Source organism: Penicillium verrucosum, assembly GCF_028828655.1.
Source record: "Penicillium verrucosum strain IBT 35672 chromosome Unknown utg000004l_segment0_segment0, whole genome shotgun sequence".
NCBI classification, from domain to species: domain Eukaryota; kingdom Fungi; phylum Ascomycota; class Eurotiomycetes; order Eurotiales; family Aspergillaceae; genus Penicillium; species Penicillium verrucosum.
In genome coordinates, this window is record NW_026643213.1 from 3,130,277 (window position 1) to 3,148,690 (window position 18,414).

The 18,414-nt window shown below is 49.0% G+C and overlaps 8 protein-coding genes across 8 annotated transcripts; 4 read left to right on the forward strand and 4 right to left on the reverse strand.

Moving 5' to 3' along the window:
* Positions 1-1,487: 1,487 nt before the first annotated feature.
* Positions 1,488-2,609, reverse strand: N7516_010480 (Gfo/Idh/MocA family protein; the record flags this gene model as incomplete). The annotated part of the gene is made up of 1 exon (XM_057223198.1): positions 1,488-2,609. One exon carries the CDS (start codon positions 2,607-2,609, stop codon positions 1,488-1,490), a length of 1,122 nt encoding a protein of 373 aa, XP_057070419.1.
* Positions 2,610-3,941: 1,332 nt separating this feature from the next.
* N7516_010481 (sugar porter family MFS transporter) lies at positions 3,942-6,340 on the reverse strand (the record flags this gene model as incomplete). Its single annotated transcript, XM_057223199.1, has 14 exons — positions 3,942-4,191; positions 4,254-4,348; positions 4,407-4,491; positions 4,545-4,572; positions 4,634-4,808; positions 4,867-4,978; positions 5,034-5,090; positions 5,140-5,502; positions 5,559-5,575; positions 5,635-5,644; positions 5,694-6,013; positions 6,070-6,123; positions 6,180-6,244; positions 6,304-6,340. The coding sequence occupies 14 exons, from the start codon at positions 6,338-6,340 to the stop codon at positions 3,942-3,944; spliced, it is 1,668 nt and encodes a 555-aa protein (XP_057070420.1).
* A 63-nt stretch (positions 6,341-6,403) lies between these two features.
* Positions 6,404-6,840, reverse strand: N7516_010482 (uncharacterized protein; the record flags this gene model as incomplete). The annotated part of the gene is made up of 2 exons (XM_057223200.1): positions 6,404-6,748; positions 6,796-6,840. 2 exons carry the CDS (start codon positions 6,838-6,840, stop codon positions 6,404-6,406), a joined length of 390 nt encoding a protein of 129 aa, XP_057070421.1.
* Positions 6,841-7,381: 541 nt separating this feature from the next.
* Positions 7,382-8,380, forward strand: N7516_010483 (Gfo/Idh/MocA family protein; the record flags this gene model as incomplete). The annotated part of the gene is made up of 1 exon (XM_057223201.1): positions 7,382-8,380. The coding sequence occupies one exon, from the start codon at positions 7,382-7,384 to the stop codon at positions 8,378-8,380; it is 999 nt and encodes a 332-aa protein (XP_057070422.1).
* An 819-nt stretch (positions 8,381-9,199) lies between these two features.
* On the reverse strand, positions 9,200-11,386 carry N7516_010484 (Zn(II)2Cys6 transcription factor; the record flags this gene model as incomplete). The annotated part of the gene is made up of 2 exons (XM_057223202.1): positions 9,200-11,069; positions 11,160-11,386. 2 exons carry the CDS (start codon positions 11,384-11,386, stop codon positions 9,200-9,202), a joined length of 2,097 nt encoding a protein of 698 aa, XP_057070423.1.
* A 730-nt stretch (positions 11,387-12,116) lies between these two features.
* Positions 12,117-13,314, forward strand: N7516_010485 (sialidase family protein; the record flags this gene model as incomplete). Its single annotated transcript, XM_057223203.1, has 5 exons — positions 12,117-12,386; positions 12,411-12,486; positions 12,538-12,941; positions 13,000-13,122; positions 13,177-13,314. 5 exons carry the CDS (start codon positions 12,117-12,119, stop codon positions 13,312-13,314), a joined length of 1,011 nt encoding a protein of 336 aa, XP_057070424.1.
* A 2,094-nt stretch (positions 13,315-15,408) lies between these two features.
* On the forward strand, positions 15,409-16,445 carry N7516_010486 (SDR family NAD(P)-dependent oxidoreductase; the record flags this gene model as incomplete). The annotated part of the gene is made up of 4 exons (XM_057223204.1): positions 15,409-15,484; positions 15,542-15,645; positions 15,701-16,175; positions 16,228-16,445. The coding sequence occupies 4 exons, from the start codon at positions 15,409-15,411 to the stop codon at positions 16,443-16,445; spliced, it is 873 nt and encodes a 290-aa protein (XP_057070425.1).
* A 765-nt stretch (positions 16,446-17,210) lies between these two features.
* N7516_010487 (dihydrodipicolinate synthase family protein) lies at positions 17,211-18,307 on the forward strand (the record flags this gene model as incomplete). Its single annotated transcript, XM_057223205.1, has 3 exons — positions 17,211-17,621; positions 17,680-17,784; positions 17,846-18,307. 3 exons carry the CDS (start codon positions 17,211-17,213, stop codon positions 18,305-18,307), a joined length of 978 nt encoding a protein of 325 aa, XP_057070426.1.
* Positions 18,308-18,414: the final 107 nt, after the last annotated feature.

Consider the following 18,414-nt stretch of genomic DNA (forward strand, 5'->3'; position numbering starts at 1 on the left):
CAAGGTTACTAGCTACTGCTCAGGGAGATCCGAATAGCTCCCCACGCATCTCGAAGCCGATGAACGGGTCCCATCATTGATTCATTAATGTGTACAAGGGCGGCGTATCACGCTGGCGCCTCATGTAGGACAAGGCAGATTATGGCTATCAATCTCATGTGTCCTCGTGTGTATGTAGCGGTTATGGAGTCGCCCAGATTTTGTTTGTTCGCTCTTGACTGCTATCACAGCCACCATCCATGGGGTGCTAATTAGCGCTCTGGCGGAAAAGTACTGCGCCCGAGAAAGTGTATAGCCCCGAACAACAAATATGCAAGTTATACAAATGCTAGCAAATTGACACAACTTAATTATCAAAGATATATAACGCATATCAGCATCATCCCGCCTCCGAGCTCTCCCAAAACGAATAGCACACTTCCGGTGGATTGCTTGTCCGCACCGGATCAAACAGAGCTTATCGAGCGCTCCGCTCTCATAGCAGATCGCGCACTCGCCATTGTGGACGATTTCTTTGATGCACACCACACAGAAAAGATAGAGACAGTGAACAGGTAGTCCATTGGACAACAGTTTATGACCTTCCAGGCCCGATCCCCTGCTACGATCCTAACATCCCTTGCCGCTCTTCCTCTTAGTTCGGGATGTATTGCGATCTTATTTTTAAGTTTGTTGAGGGACATGCTTTTGTTGGCGACGGGATTTAGAAATCGCCGATAAGAGCAAGAAAAGTCCATAGACTTTCAGTGTGGCGATGAAGGTCATCTTTAGGAGGCATATAGTCGCACTGCTTAGTTCCTTGCTGTCACTGCTTGGAGACGGGAATCGTCAACGACGGGAGATCCGAGTTTTCGTGAGTGTCTTGGGGGCTTTCGCTGACGAGCTGCTGGTATGAGGGGACGTTTGTTGGCTGACTAGCATACATAGGTACCCTTGCTTAACGCCTACGGAGGAAGATGACGAGGACAGTGTTTGGGTCTTGTGGACGTGGCAGTGACGCGGGACTATGATTGCCAGAGTCGCTGAATTTTACGTATAATCTTTGATTTTATATAATATATACGGTACATGACTCAAGCGCGGGTCAAGCGATCTTTACTGTGCCAAAACGGGTGTTGACCCGGGTATATAACCTCCTCCTACCATTCCTGTCTCGGGCCTCGTCCCAAGTTAATGAGCCCGGTGACGCTTCTCCAAACTGCTGCCTTGGCGTTGACTTGTACAAATCTGATCCGGATAGTAAGCCTTCCAGACTCCCACCCTACTGCGCCTCGACTACGGCCTAGCAGACCTAGGAGACAATGTCGACACGTTTGCTCACCATGGCTATGAGCTGAGCGAGAGAATCACGAGTGAAGGGAATAGCCGCACAATCAAATGATCCTCGGCCTGGCCTAATGTGATCGCCGCAACAGCAACAGGAACGATGACTATTATATATACATATGTTCGACTTTTGGCAGTATGCTCTATCGGTCCCTACTAATCTACTGGCTCTTTTCGAATCCTTCTGCTAAGACTTTCAGAATGTTGCTCAGCATGCCAATTTCCTCTCGAGAGTCCAGCACGGTAGTCTTGATTTCTGCGTCGCCGCTCAGGCAGCGATGCAGCTCTTTGAACATTAATGTGTAGTAGTCTTCGTATGTCGGCCGGATCGTCTCTTCAGTAAAGTCCCCGTTGGGATGCCTGGAGAGCGTAGTCATGGTGATTGGCAAACCTTTGATATACGGCGAGTCAAAGGCGAGCTTGAGTCGCTGGTACTGAGCCAGGACCTCGACGGTCGCGTCCACAGACAAGACCGCATCCTCGCCAGACTCATACGCAAGAACAAAGCCGTCGTACTGCAGCATAATGGACAAAAAGTTCCCTCGAGCACTTGGCACGGCTGCAATGACATGGCGAGGAAGACCAAACAGCTCCCGCATGAGGCTTAGGTCGTGCGGGGAGATGTGGAACTTGCAAGCCCGAATGTACTGCGCGACCGGCGATTTGTAGTCGAGGCCCGTGTACTCCTCGAATTGGCTCGTGGCGACTTGACGCCTCTTAGCCGAAGCCTCCTCAGGGATATCCGAGAAACGTTGTGAGTAGGTGCCGCTCTGTGAGATAATTCCGTCCTTGACCCTCGATGTAAAGTTGCGGAACCGGACATAGTTGATCTGGGTTGGATCCAGTTTGCCCACGGTCTCCTTAAACCTCAAGAACGCGGTGGCATATCGTCTCATGTAGCCGACAAAGACCAACTTGCCGGAAGCGAGGCGTGCGGCCTCGATATCGTCCGCCTCTCGCAAGGTCTGAGCCATTGGCTTTTCAATAAAGACATGCTTGCCGGCTTTCAGACATTGTACTGCGTGTACGCTGTGGAACTCGTCGGAATGACAGATCAATACCATATCCACGTCGGAGCACGCCGCCAGCATTTCCGGCACGTCTGTGAAGGTGCGCGGAATGTTGAACTTTCGTGCACAGTGCTTCACGGCTTGCTTCGAAATATCCACTATTGCCGTGACCTCGTACATGTGCGAAAGGAAGCCGAGGGTAGGTAGATGTGTGCACATTGCGATCTCCCCCGCACCGATGACAGCGACATTGATAACACGACTCGTGGACATGTTGACGTAGAGGGCTGCCGTTAATATATTCGTACGCGTGAGCAAGCCGTCGAGTTGGGCTCTTTACAAATGACAGAATGACTGATTCCCTTCAGGATCAAAATATATATCAAGCAAGTTCAGGTGGATGAGATTATCAAAGCCCTATAACCCCGCACTGTCGGCCCCGCACTATCGGCCCGATACCGAGATAAGGAATGGAGAATATCGGAGAGATCCCGTCTACCCCTCAGCTGCAGCTTCTAAGGTTATTGCTTCCCGCGGTATCAACCGGTCCGACAGCACCTTTCCTCGCGGACTTGATCTAGTCGAATGGAATACCTAGGCTTTGCTATACACTTAATTATCACTTATACTTACATCAACGACGCGAATCGCCACTTTCGATGTAAACCCTCCTTTTTTATCTGTCGTTCTAGGGCGATAATCTCCCTGCACTCTTGCTCGACATGATGGTTCGTTATAAAAGAGGCGTACTCGAGATGTCCGAGAATACTCAAGCCCCCTCCCCCACTCGTAGTGGGCGAAATTCGGCATCGGGCCGATTCCGCGGCCAGCCGCTAGAACACAACCTCTCCCCTGGCCTTATGTCTTCTCGATAAGGAAGAGGGTTTAGAATCTCTCGTATGTATGTATCTGCCTGCCTCGCCCGTGCAAGTAAACCTTGCTAAAGAACACAAAGCTGAGTATCCACGTGCCAACCTTTCATTAGGAACAGGCACTTGGGGGATCATAGTGAGCTACTTGACTGCCTATTGTGTACCGTACATAACCCCCATCCCTTATATTTAGCTTCTAGTAAATATTTAATCGTTCTGTTTGCTTAACTACGAGTCTAGAAACTATCATCATACCCTTATCGCTAGCCTCATACAGGCTAATAAAGTAAGGAACGCAACCGGTCACGTCAGTCAACATGATTGTCATCGTCGCCCACGCAAGGAGGCTCGAGAAAGGCGTATAATCGTACCATGTACCATATTGGTTCCAGTCGTCTTATTGTCAATTGTGGAAACGATAGAGCACTGAATATACTACGGGATATCGTTTGTATTCAACGCCGCTAGTTACAGGGTTAACTAAAACGAGTGGGATGAGAGGAGGAAACGGATCACACGAGAGAAGGGAATGCTGCTGTAGCCAGAAGCAGATGAGCGTTGATGATTTGATGCATTCACTAGTCCTTGCCTCCGTACAGTATCAACCCTTTTTCAACGTACACCTTAGACTCGCGCGTGCCGAATGATCCTCCTCCACTGATCATTACCACAGCTCTCTCCCTCAATACACCCAGCATGTTCCTCGTCTTATTGTCGGTGTAGACAAGGCTGTTCAAACAGACTCGATGTGGTCCGTCTCGTTCTTGGTCTTGATGAAGTCGCGAGACGGAGACGATGGTTGATGCGCCTTGATGTATGCCGCTTCGCCCGCCGCGATATTCTCGGGAACGGGTGGAATACCGTTCGGTGGAAAGAGCTTCTTGGCTCGCCAGGCCCCATGCCGCATCTTGCCAGAGAACAACGCCTTGCAACTCTCGATGGGCACTGCCTTGGTCTCGGGAACCCAAATGAAGGTGAATACGCTTTTACCAACGTCAGCTCCCACCCCGATGCAGCCACTCTTGATGAAATAGCCAAAACTTACGCGGTCAAGAAACAGAGCACTGAAAAGAAAAAGAATGTTCCGTTTGCGCCGACGACAGAGTCGATCATGTACGGGAAGACCAATGTGAGGATGAACTAATCACGCATGGTCAGCCCGAGACAAGTACTGTTGCAAGAAAGGGGGATGACATACACTAAAGAGCCACTGCAGAGAAGCGGCAAAGGCACCGGTGATGGGCCTGAGTCGGGCTGGGAAGATCTCTGCGGCGACGATCCATCTGATCGATGTTAGCTTAATCGCTTCGCCACAACAAGAAGGTGGCAGGCATACGGTAGACCGTTCCCTCCAAAACTCCAGACTATGTCGTTGTCAGCTGAATGCAACTGGTGGAAACCAGGGAGGAGGATGCGGGGACATACAGATTCCGTAAAGCATCACCATCGCGGTTGCGCCAAGACCGGCGCCGTGGACAGAGGCAGAAGGAGTGCCTAAGGTTGTATCGGCCACCGTTGTAAAGATTGCAATGTACAAGAGTGTCAGGGAGCATGCCGAGGCGGAGATCAGCCAGGGGATTCGACGTCCACTGCGATCCACCTGAGCGTTGGGTCAGTCGGGTCGGGAAGGGGCAAAACTGGCGTTCCGGTCGACTCACGATAAGGGCATAAAAGACAATAGCTGCGGCCGACCGGCAGACTCCATAGATGCCAGTGTATAGCGCCACATCGCTGATGAGGAGCGACTTAAAAAGGGTCGGAGAATAGTAGCTGGCAAATCAGCAACACGTCCTCAGGACTCCTCAACCATGGGAGCATATCTCACTTGATGCAGATGGAGCCGGACCAGTTCTGGAACATAAACATTCCAACAATTATGGCGCTGAGCGGTGGTCAGCACGCGCCAAATATTTTCTGAGCGGGGAACGTACAGCCGGTATCGCATACTCGAAGTCTTCATTTCGGCCGTGGAACCACGCAGTAGAGCCACCCACCCTGTCCGGCCGCCAGATAGCCGTTCTTCCTCCTCCAGCCTGGCCTCGATCCTGCCAACTTCTTCCAGCATATATTGATGGTCGGCAGGGAGTTGGCGAAGATAGCAGAGGTTCTTGATCGCTTGTTCCCTTTTACCCTTTCGCCAGAGCAAAGTAGGCGACTCTCGAAGGATAAGCGTCCCCAAGGCCAAAGCACCTCCCGGGATGAGCTGAATGGCCATGGGAATGCGGAATGTGATCGCCGCGTCGACCCCCATGTGTTGTTGGATCCCGTAGTTGATCCAGAACCCGACCAAAGATCTGTAAGCAATGTGAGCCGCGCGTCACCACCTTTACAAGCTGTGAAGTGTACTGACCCGACCTGGTACGCTACCTGTAGAATAAAGGGGGCGGTAAGCACAGCACATCTTGACAGTAGAGACGTATACATACGTCGAAATACCTGTATCGTTAGCGCATGGCTCTCTTTGTAGCAAGAAGCAATGACTCACCCAGTTAACTGCCCACGGATGGCAGTGGGAGCTACCTCGGCAATGTAGGACGGGATAATACCCGTCAAGGCACCCACGCCAAAGCCAGTCAAGACTCGCCCCGCATACATCATTGGCAAGCTCGAGGTCGTAGCTGTCATAAGGATAGCACCGACCAAAAAGACAGTGCAGGTGACCTGCATTGCCCGGATCCGGCCAAGCGTCTCGCTGGACGGCCAGGCAAAGAGCGATCCAAAGAAACCCGCAGCGAGGTAGACCGAGGTAAGGTTTGACGTGTTAGATATCCTGGCAGAGGCGGTCATGTCCGTGAAGCCGAAATGCTGAAGCGTGTCAGCCTGGAGGGTAGAGGATATTCACCTGTATGCTGTCGATTTACCTCCTGGAAGCTGGCTCGGGCAAGTGTCGTGCCCCAGAATGAGCCATCGTAACCCTGATGACGAGAGCTTAGCTTGTTAACCCATGATACAAAGATCGCCATGAACCCACAAATGTGAGAGCTCCAAACGATGCCACGATTGCAAATGTGTAGATTCGCCAATTATAGACCTCGGCTGCACGCCACACAGTCAGCACTAATACGACATCTCTCAAGCAGATTGGTAAGACTGACGAGGTGTTGGGCGGTCTTCCACTATACCAAATCCCATCTTGATTGATGCTCGAATTGATAGTGCCTGAAGACCCGTTCACAAAGTTGGGGAAATAGTTATTTATGATGGGGTGGGCCTAGTTGCCAAGGTGTCTTCGGCTCCGATTCGGACCGACCGATTGTCGGCCCGCTCAGATAACATCAGCGCAAAGTCGTGGTGCTTCTGGCCGTAAAGATCACAATAACGCCCAGATTCATGTTTAGAGGTGTTCTTCTTCTTCTTCATCACCACCTCACCAAGTCGTATCTCGAAACGCATCTGGCGATCTCGAGTCATTTGGCTTGTCTTCGGTGTTTTCTGTCGAGGGAATGTCTCCTTTTGGCTTTGGCGTCGGGCAGTTACATGAATAACGCGAGACTCACGATTGACCGGGGACGCCCGATGGCGGCTGGATAAAACGATGGCCTTCAGATGGAGGATTGGACGTATGTTTGGTATCAGTAATGTCGTACCTTCATATGGCCATTAGAGAAGTTGGTCAGATTGCCTACATGCATCGGGTAGAGATTGGCAGTCCGTAGACTGGTGTCTTTCTGCCTTATTCATCTTTCCCTTAACCCACCGACAGGAGGAGGAATTTATTCAGCCCGGCGCTAAGCACCTAAAGGGCAACACTTTCTACGCCACAAAGTTTACGCGCATCCCGGGAAGGCTAGACCTAACAGAACTGTATGCACATTGCCCTTCGACATACAGCCATCTAACAGTGTGTATTGCCTTGTTCGGAGTTCTCTCACAAATGGTAGAATGACTGATTCCCTTCGGGATCAAGATATGTATCAAGTAAGTTCAGGTGGATGAGATTATCAAAGTCCGACAGCCCCGTACTATCGGCCCCGCATTATCGGCCCGAGCCGAGATAAGATAAAGAGAATATCGGAGAGATCCCGGTCTACCCCACAGCTATAGCTTCCAAGGTTTGTTGCTTCCCACGGTATTAACCGGTCCGACAGCACCTTTCCTCGCGGACTTGATCTAGTCGAATGGAATACCTAGACTTTGCTATACACCAGACCATCACCTATACTTGCATGAACGATGCGAATCGCCATTTTCGATGTTGGCCACTGGCATTTTCCGCTCTACATTCCCGTCTTGACCGATCCTGGCATCACAGTCGTTGGCATCTGCGATGGCGAGGGGTTTGTGGGTCCCGAAATGGCTCGCCGTCTCGACTGCCCGCTGCTGTCGCGCGACGAATTGCTCGATCTCGACTTTGACTTCGCGATGATCTTCAGCCGGCACTCCGAGATGGCGGCGACCGCCCGAATGGTCATCGACAAAGGACGGCCCTTCCTGATTGAGAAGCCCTGTGGGCTGAACACAGCCGAGGTTGCTACGTTGCGTCAAGCAGCGGATAAGGCTGGCCTCTTTGTCGCCGTCCCGTTCATCCTGCGCGTGAGCGACTTGGCGCGCGAGCTCAGTCAGAGTGGATCGCTGTCGCCTGCTGGCTACCGACATCTGTCGTTTCGCTTCATTGTCGGATCGTCCACTCGATACGAAACAAATGGCTGCAAGTGGATGCTTGCCAAAGCCACGGCTGGCGGTGGATCCGTCCTGAACGTCGGCGTGCACTTTTTCGATCTCCTGGAATCGCTGACCGAAAGTCGAATCGTCTCGGTCACGGCGCAAACGAGGACATTCCGCAAAGACATTGACATCGACGAATTGGCCATGTTTACAGTAACCATGGCGTCTGGCCAGATTGCCCATGTCCATACGGGATACCTGTACCCCGGCACGCCCGATGATCAGCGCGAGTTCGGCTTTTCGGTCTCTCACGACGCTGCACACCTCCAGGGATTTGCTGACCAGATCGTTGTAAAGTCCGCCGACGGCGCGCTGCGGCACACGACTGTCGAGTACAACACCGATCAGTTCTATCCCGTCCTTTTCCGCGACGCGCTCGCGCGTTGCCGCGCAGGCCGGCCGCCGCTTGTCGGTCTGGAGGGGGCGCTGCGCGCATTGTCTGTCGTTGAGGCGGGATATCGTTCAGCCGAGCAGGGTGGCGCTCCTGTTGCGGTACCGCTGGTTTAGGCGAAGCCGTCCTTCGAGACGTCGGTGGGTTGGCGAAGTTGAGAATCAAGTTACTACACCAGAATGTCAGGTTGCGCTTGTAGCTAAGAATGTAGTTTGAAGATAGCTCCAGGCGTCAGACAATGTAGCACGACCGTTATCGCAAGATTGTACTCTGCTTGATCGGCTTGTCAGACTTCAGTTCTTGTTGTGTTACCTATAGACGCAGCCTTGACTCCATCCCCATACGTCAGAGGAACGTAGAATGGTGGACGCCGCTACATCGGGGGAATGCAAAAGGGTACAGGTCGCCTCGAGCGCTTGAAACAAGGGTGCCGCATGCTGTAGTCAAATCCGCGAGCACGGTACCGATGATTGCATAGTATCACAACATTCAATATGTTCCAGTTTTTTCTCTGCGCTCTCTAGAAATCTACCTGGACATATTATTTATGTTCAACGTTCAAAGTTGTGATCAACTTGTTTCTTCATATAGATACCTCGCGATAAATTCAGAGGGCGGCTTGGTTCCTGATCCGCACCAGCTTCATATCACAACACTCTGAATCACAACAAGTTATGAACCGAGCCACTACAAGCTGTATGAAATCATTTTTGGATCTCCAGTCATGTCACTCATCGAGGGGGAAACATCGCAAACCCTTTTTCCTTGCACAATTCTTCCAAATTTTGCGCAATAACTCAGATTTGAATATGGTCAGAGAATACATGACCCAATCTCCTCATTCTTTATTGTACTTACTTTCTTTTTAGACTTCTCACTACCAAAATTCAAGGCTTAGTTGGCCTGGTCCCTCCCGAGGTCTTACATTCCATTGATCAGATAATCGCAAAAACTTCCTCAAACGTATCATGCATGACTGTCCTAGCGTCTGCTCTCTGTCCGCATTTTTGGCGTTCGACGATTGCCCTCACTAATTTCGCCGTCCTGGTAGCATTTCCAACCTTAGTCTCCATACCATCAATGCATTTGATGATCCAGTGCTGTGTATCTTCTTGCTCGGCCTCACAGGCAGCCATCATAAGCGGCCACAACATACTGACTGGCAGCGATTGCCCCTCCTCTAAAGTCATCCGCGACAAGCTCACAATTCTCGCCACTGCAGGTCTGATTTGCGGGATTGCTTGGAGATGTGCATAAGCGACCCGCTGGAGATGTATAAAGCAGGCCTGGAAATTGGCCGTATATGTACGAAGATGATGAAGCACTTTTGTCGCAAGACCAGGTGCCATGTATTGCTGGAGCTCTCCTTGATCTGCAAGATCAATGATTGCAGGTCGTCGTGTCCAGAGCGCATTCAGGTCTCGAATTACTTTTTCCGCAGCAAGCATTACCTCGAGCTCATCTTCTACGCATCCTCTAGAGCGATGCCATTTGTCCAGGCGCGCGATTCGGCCAGAGAAGTTGAGTACTTGGAGGTAGAAGCTGTATGCCTGTTGGTTGAGAGAGTTGAAAAGAATATCTTCAGTCTCCAGTAAATTAGCATTCGTGATGGCGTGCTCTGCATCTCCAGTTGACGGGTCGCTTTGCCGGATAATCTCTAGATCTAGATTATCTGGATTGGTGTACAGATGAAAGCCACTGCCGCCTGCACTCACAACCTTGGCATCTAGTAATTTCAGCCAGATTTGAAGTTGGTTGTATAATGTGGAGCCAAAGCGAGGCTTTTGGCTTAGCAGCGTATGAGCTCGATCCAATAGGTCCACTGAGCTTTTAGGTGCTTTGGATACAATAAGTCCAACGTACGACAGAAAGAATATACTTCCCAAGATGACCTCGTACGAGCTCGGACCGGCATTTTCACCAGATTGGCCATCGAATAACTTCTCCAGTTCGCTAACTGCGAGAGCTGAATAGTAATCAGATGATTGCGTAGCTTGAGATGGCTGTCTTGAAGACGATTCTTCAAGTGACAAAGCGGAAAAGGCACATATAGAGAGGCGTAGAGCAAAGTTGGATTTTGAGAGACGGAGGAGTGCATTCCGAGACTTGTGCCATCGCGGTTCGACCCCTATCAGAATGGGTGGCACCGCGAAGTCGACAAAGTGTCTGAGAAGGGTGACTTCTTCTAACGGGCTGAAGTGGGTTTGATCAGAATTTCGGAATGACACAGGGGCAGCTGCGATCATGTTGTCATTTTTTGTGGCTGAAGATGGATCGGATCGTATATTATTCATGGGAAGAGAACTTGAAAACGGCTGTGCAATATTGTAGGAAGGCATCACGTGTTCGTAAGGAGGATAGTGCTGAGCCGAAAAGAAGCTTGAGAGGTTGGGAAGGTTTGTGCACAGGCTCTCTTCACCGAGAAGCTCCAATTCCCAATTTTCCGGGTCTGGGAAAATTTGCTGCAGTTGCTGACCCCTGATTGGGTCCTCGATATCTGTACTGGGCACAATACTCCTGGGCGCGGTTGAATCGTCATCTTGAAGAGGTTCAGCCTCTAAGCTCACGTTTTGGACGCGACCTGTAATGCCCGCATGACTTCGTTGGTTGGGCAAGCTCTGGTCTTGTACTGCTGAAACTCCAATAGTTGATGTTTGAGTTCGTTGCCGTGCGAGAGATGATTTCTGCCGAGGCTTTTCTACCCTGGCGAAAGAATCGCGCGAGGCCGAAGATTCATAGGTACACACAAGCTGTAAGCGATGGCAGTTTCCACATATTGGATGCTCTTCGTTGCATTTAACTTTCCTTTAGAGGAAGTTAGCAATACAACACTAGGTAGTAGGATGTTTGAAAAAGAAAATCGAGGCTTTGAAAAGGGAACGCGACACAACTAACCTCTTCCGACAAGTATAGCAGCCTCGGCGAGATCTTCTCGAACTTCTAGTGGACTTCAGACGTGACTTTGGGCTAGTGGCCATTATGGCGTATTGTCCAGCTGGGGATGAGATCACATTCGGATCACCGTAGGTGGTTGAGTTATGGACTCTTTGATCTAATCGGCTTGCTGGTGAACCATTTGTCAAGGCATCGCTTCCAAAGTCGGCTCCTATTTGGGTAGCCATGAGGCTTGCGACGTTCGGCAGGCAGAGGTAGGGACAGAAATCAACTCATCGATAGCGAAGCGATCGCTATCCCTCAATGCAGCGTGATGAGGAATCTTGGTGCGGGGAAAAGAAGCGAAGCGATCGGAGCAACTCCGATACTTTGGGTTCAGATGGGCGGCGTCGGCTCCAAGCAGCTCATCTATTCGATTGCCTTACATCGCTAAAGCCCCCACAGTTAAGCCATACTCATCCCGGTGTACATCGCAGTGGATTTCATATTCCTTTTGCGCCCCGCATTTTAACCGGTCGGGTTTTGGCATCGCTTCGACGTAGTCGCTCGTCTGAGAGGCCTTGCTCGCCGCAGGGGGTTTCGTCGGCAGGTCGGCAAGCTTTGGAGTTCTCGGATCCAGTGATCCAGTGTTCGGGGTAGCCTTGACAGGGAATGAAATCCACTCTCTTCCGACTTGATATACCCCGATAGACGCTAACCACCCCCCCTTGGAGCACCGTGGTAATGTAAGTTACAGACTCTATTTTGGTAAGTGATCTGAAAAGCCGATGTCGGTGATGGTATCCAATTAGGACTCGCCACTTTCGGAATTTGTTTCTGACAATCAAGTCGCAAGAGTGTGGAAGTATAAGTGATTTGGAAAACTACTTTACCAGTAGCATTATCTCTTATTTCTGACATATGCGGCTTAACAAGCAATCTGGCCTTAACGAAAAAAAAAACCCCTTCCAAAGCCTCATGTCATTCTCAGTTTTCTCAGACTCTCGCCAACCTGAGGTCCACGCGAGCACACTCGTTCTTACAGAACAGAGTCTGCTTTGTGCCTGGTTTGGTGGTACGAAGGAGGGGCATTCGGACACCAGAATATGGATATCCAGACTTGACCTTTCAATTCCCGATGCTGCCTGGACAAAGTCATATCCAGTGGCATCTGAGGAGGGAATCGCGCATTGGAATCCGGTGTTTTTGAAAGACCCAAGCTCTGGGGGAATTCTTTTGTTTTATAAAGTTAGCTCTCCAATCTCATCCTAGTACACAAAAATCATCGAGTCAAACGACAATGGAAACACTTGGAGCGAGCCGCGCGAACTCGTCTCTGGTGACCGTGGTGAGTAGCATTCTCTCCCCAATCCCCATCTACAATTTCTAATTTTCAAAGGTGGTCGAGGCCCTGTGAAAAATAAGCCGGTTGTCCTGTCAGATGGGACGATAATTGCACCAGCATCACTGGAAACCCCAGATGGCAACTGGAACTGCTTTACGGATAGCTCTCATGACCAGGGCAAAACGTGGACTAGATCCGCATTCGCGCAAATTGATAGAGCTACCTGGCCTGGCGAGGGCGCGATTCAACCAAGTTTAATTAACTCTGCGCCTGGGAAGCTAACAATGTTATCGAGAAGCTCTGCTGGCTATGTCGCAAGATCTGACTCGGAAGACAATGGAAAGAATTGGGGAAAGATGTATCTAACCTCACTGTTTAATAACAATAGTGGGTTGGATGCTTTGCGCCAAGAAAATGGGATTTGGCTAGTTGTGCACAATCCAGTCCAACAGAGATGGGTGGGTTTATACCCCGAGCTTAAGTTGCCTTATGCTAATAGCTATTGGGATTGAAAAGGGCCCCCGGACACCTTTGGTGATTTCAAGTTCATCAGACGAGGGAAAAACATGGAGAACCGTCTTAACACTGGAAGCAAAACCACCACCCGCCGGTTTCTCAGAAATTGTGGCACTTGACACTGTATGTATTGGCTGCATCCATGCATTTGATTCAAATCCTGATTTGAGAATTTAGGGAATCGTAAACGACGGAGAGAGTGAATTCAGTTATCCCTCTATCATCAGTGACAGCAAAGGTGGTGTTTATATCAGTTATACATACGAACGACGAGGTATCAAAGTTGTTCATGTAAGAGCTACTCAACTGAGTTAGCTTAATTCAGAAATTGGAAGTTGTTGTAATTTTTTGTCTTACTTAGTTGATGTTCTTTGCTTCTCGCACAGAGTTTTGTTTTTTATTTCTGTTTCTATTATCTGGCAACCTATTACCTGGCAGGGAAGGCTAAGTAATACAATTTCTAGTTGAAGGCAGATATTGCTATGTGACGAATGTATTCATTTACTCAATACTTTCGAAACCTTTGCTGAGGATAACCTCACTTAGGAATCGTTCATGCCTGCCTATCGCTTCATAGTGCGCTACACCCTTCACGACGTGGGTCTTGAATATATAAAACCCCGTTTAAGGAATCGAAATTAAATTCCAGCTTAAAGTATTATCGCTTACCGAAAAAAAAGCCACATCGGTTAATAAACTTAAAGTGCGTCGCTTACTTGTCCCGTTGGCTATATTTATATTGGACGAACCGCCTTGGCCGAGCCGACGAGCTTGTTCGCCAATCCCCGCTTAAAGTAGGTTTTTGGGAGATAAAGAATTTATTTGAGACTTGTATACAAAATATATTTTAAAACATCTCGCAGTTCTCATTCCAATCACGCGAAGCGATTCAAAACTGCAGTCATGGTTTATCCGGACACATTCGAGGGATTTATTGTGGAAAGCCATTCTGAATGGAGTGACTTCAAGAAACGCCCAGTGAGCTTGAATTCCTGCAATTTCCAAACTACACGATTACTCATAGTTGTCTCTTTTAACAGTTCAAACCCAAAACATTCGAAAGCCATGATGTTGACGTTGAAATTGAGGCTTGCGGTGTCTGTGGAAGCGACGTGCACACTCTGACTGGTGGATGGGGACAGGCAAATTTCCCTCTATGCGTTGGGCATGAGGTTGTTGGTACTGTCGTCAATATTGGAAATGAAGTCACGACAGTCAGACTCGGGAGTTGGAGTGGGAGCTCAGGTTTGGGCCTGCTTGAAATGCAAAGTTTGCAAAGCTGGCCAGGAAAACTACTGCCCTCACCAAGTTGGTAAGTTGAGCGTTACGAGCCGTTCTAGAGTGAGGTCTAAATAACTTTTCCAGACACCTACAATGCGAAATATCCAAACAAGGAGGAGGCGCAGGGAGGGTATGCGAGCCACATCCGAGCCCACGAATATTTCGTTTTCAATATCCCAGACAACATCCCCTCTGAGTTAGCAGCTCCAATGATGTGTGCAGGTCTCACTTCCTATAGCCCACTTGTTCGTGCAGGTTGCGGTCCCGGGAAAAAGGTTGCAATTCTCGGAATTGGAGGGCTTGGGCATTTTGGTATACTCTTTGCCGCTGCATTGGGGGCCGAAACCTACGCCATTTCACACAGTCCACACAAGGAAGCGGATGCTAGGAAGCTGGGAGCAAGGGAGTTCATTTGCACCAAGGATTCTGACTGGAGTAAACCATGGCAGTACACGTTTGATTTCATCCTGAACACCGCAGACATGACGAATACGTTCAATCTGAAAGATTACATGAGCACCTTGGCCATAAATGGCACCTTCCACCATGTTGGGCTGCCTGACAAACCACTTCCGGAAATGAAGGCACAGGATTTCTGTCCGAATGGTGCAGCTATGTCAGGAAGCCATATTGGAAATAGAGAAGAAGCAGTCGACATGTTGCAGCTTGCAAGCGAGCAAAACATCAAGAGCTGGGTGGAAACAATTGATATTGGGGAAATAGGCTGTAAAGAAGCAGTTCAAAGAGTGAAGAGGAATGATGTCAAGTACAGATTCACCCTGGTGAACTACAAGGAGGCATTTAGGGTGTAGGTAATAAATTCAAGGAGTTCCGATCAACTTTTTATGAATAATTTTGAGTATAATCACCAACTATCTCCCGAAATAATTCCTGATTAGGCGACGGGAGCCTTCGAATAGGAAGGTTGCTCTCTATGTTGTACGCCGATAGGCGAGTAAAGCGAGACCCCACCATCAATTCTACCCCACGCTACCGTCTTAATCAAGTTGCAGAGCCAGAGATCAACATTTGACTTAAATTCTCCGTATCCCTTGTATTTCAGTCAACTCGAAATCCCAAAGGGAATCATATTTTTAGTCCTACTTTCATTAGCAAATCTTTTTCGCCATGAGTGCATCTATTGATGCTGCCGATCTATTCAACGTCAATGGTCTGGTCGCCGTCATAACTGGTGGCGGAAGTGGTCTGTGTATCGTTCATCATCTAGCGGAGCAAACACAGTGGGACTGATTAGCCATAGGAATTGGACTCGTGATGGCAAAGGCACTAGAAGCCAACGGAGCATCAAAGGTATACATTATCGGGCGGCGTCTAGTCGCTCTTGAACACGCATCAAAGCAGTCGGTGAGTACACATCATCAATGTCATGGCGTGTTGGAGACGGACTAATATTGTATAGAAATTTGGCAACATTATACCAATCCAAGGGGATGTAACATCGAAAGATGACCTACAACGCATCGTCGCGCAAGTGGATGCCGAAGAAGGTCACATTGACCTTCTCATTGCAAATGCCGGAGTCAGCGGCCCTGATCTCAAAGGACTAGCGACATCTCCATCACTCAATGAACTACAAGATAAACTCTGGTCGCCTAGTGTCGAGGCCTTTGCCAGCACCTATACTGTGAACACAGCCGCCACGTTTTTCACGATCGTCGCGTTTCTGCAATTGCTCGATAAAGGAAACAAGAAACGCCACAGGGCAGCACAGCGAAGCCAGGTTTTGGCTACGAGCTCAATTTCTGGATTCAACAGGAACGTTCCAGGCGGATTTGCATACGGTGGGAGTAAAACTGCCACGACGCAGATGATGAAACAATTTGCAACCCTACTGGCGCCGTTTAATATTCGAAGTAATATCATCGCACCAGGAAGTAAGTTTTTGTTCATTTATATGTTAAAAAGGCTATTGACCATGTGAAATAGTATTTCCGTCTGAAATGACAACAGCGAACTTCGCAGACAAATCAGAGGAACCAACCCAGGTTTTTCCAACTTCAGTTATACCTGAGCAGAGAATGGGAGACGAGCAGGACTTGAGTGGTGCAATTTTGTTTTTAGCATCAAGGGCTGGGGCATATTGTAATGGAAATGTGCTCGTGATTGATGGCGGCAGACTCAGCGTCACGCCCGCCTCTTATTAGGAATGACATGGTTTGTTGGAGGTCAAAGACTAACCTAGGCGACGTCTTACGGTTCCGTTTGGACATTGCATTTTTCATTTAATTTATTTTCAAATTAGTGCCAAGTTGAGATTCGTTCCAAATGGGTATCCTGTGACAATCACGAGGAGCCAATACTCAGAGGTACTCGTGATTCATTTCGGCTCGCATCTCTGTTTTAGAAATTTAGTGGAACTAGACTAGATGATCTATTAACGTTGACCTGATTAGTTAAGGAGTTCCATTCGAAGGCCGCATCGGGTAATAAAAATAATAGTTCTCGCTTTCGTCGCTTTCGTCGCTTTCGTCGGCTAGACCACTATGCGGGCCCACTAATGACATGAGCCACGACCCGAGCCGACGAGCCAGGTTGATCACAGAGGTGAGCTCAAATTCATTCCAGGAAAGAGATGCCTTATTATTCACAATTAAAGGAACAGATGAGTGTCAATGATTTCATTTCGAGATGCAAGAGTGCATCACCAGGGGTGCATGCGATGACTCAATGACCTGTCACGCCTTTACAATAGGTGCTCGATGAGAATACCCCAGCCATCAGTCGGGAAACCAGGCAGCCGATAAGCGACATTCATCCGGGAAAGTTCAAGCTTGCCGAAGAGCCTCGAAAGACTTGTTCCTCAAATATAGTCCGAGGCTCTTTTCTTCTTCTTTGCAGCTCAAGTTTCTCTCATTTACTATTGAGATAGCTCCGTTTCCAAAACCAGGCAGCAGTGCTTTGATTTCACCATGGAGTCAACGACCCAAGAACCCACCGTGCCCAAAGGCATCTATTGTCCCACCATAACATTCTTCACGAATGATTCCTCACAAGATCTCGATCTGGAAGCTCAAGCAAAACATACCAAATACCTCATCGAAGCTGGTGTCCATGGTATAACGGTTCTAGGAACCACTGGCGAGGCGCCTATGCTGTCACGCAAAGAACGGAATGCTGTCACCAAAGCAGTTGTTTCGGCCAAAACCCAAATGAATGCCGGAACTACAATCGTGGTTGGGTGCTCTGCACAAAGTGTTCGGGAGACGATTGAGATGTGCCAAGAGGCAAAGGCAAATGGAGGACAGTATGCGTTGGTTCTTCCACCGAGTTATTGGGCGGCAGCGAGCACCCCCACTGTGATCGAGAATTTTTATCGTTTGGTAACTTTCACACACTTATAAGCAACTCTTTACGCGCTTAACAGCTAATATCTCCAAGGTCGCAGACCAGTCACCCATACCAATTATCATCTATTCTTTCCCAGCTGTAACACAGGGCGTGAGCATGAATTCTGACTTGATTGCAGTCCTTGCACAGCACTCCGTGAGTAAACCCACTCTACTAAAATTCCCTCACTGCGTACTGTACTGAAAGAAGAACCTAGAACATTGTTGGCGTTAAGTTAACCTGCGGAAACGTTGGTAGCCTCACTCGCCTAACAAACACCTTTACCGCCTCGCAGTTCGCCGTCTTTGGTGGCTCTAGCGACTGGTTAGTTCCGGGTCTGATTGCTGGATCCTGTGGTGCTGTGACTGGCCTCGCCAACACACATCCACGGTCCTGTGTCAAACTATTTGATTTATTTCAGAACGGGAGTTACCAAGACGCCAGAAGGTTGCAAGGTATTATCAGCAGCGCTGAGTGGGGCATGGGAAACACTGGGATGAATGGCACGAAATATGCCACGGAGTGGTTTGGTGGGCATGAGGAGAAAGTACTGCCGAGAGCGCCACTGATGGAATGCTCTGAAAAGGTGAAGGTTTGGATTCGGGATGTCATGACGGACCTGGCGGTTTATGAGAGTCAACTCTTTGTTGAGCGATCCGATGGGCGCATGGTAATATAATGATAGATATAAACAGATTGAAGGGATCAAAAGGTTTCAGCGCCCCGTTCTCATTTGCAGGGAATCTTTTCCAGAATTTAGAATACAATCCTTTGTCTACTTTTGAA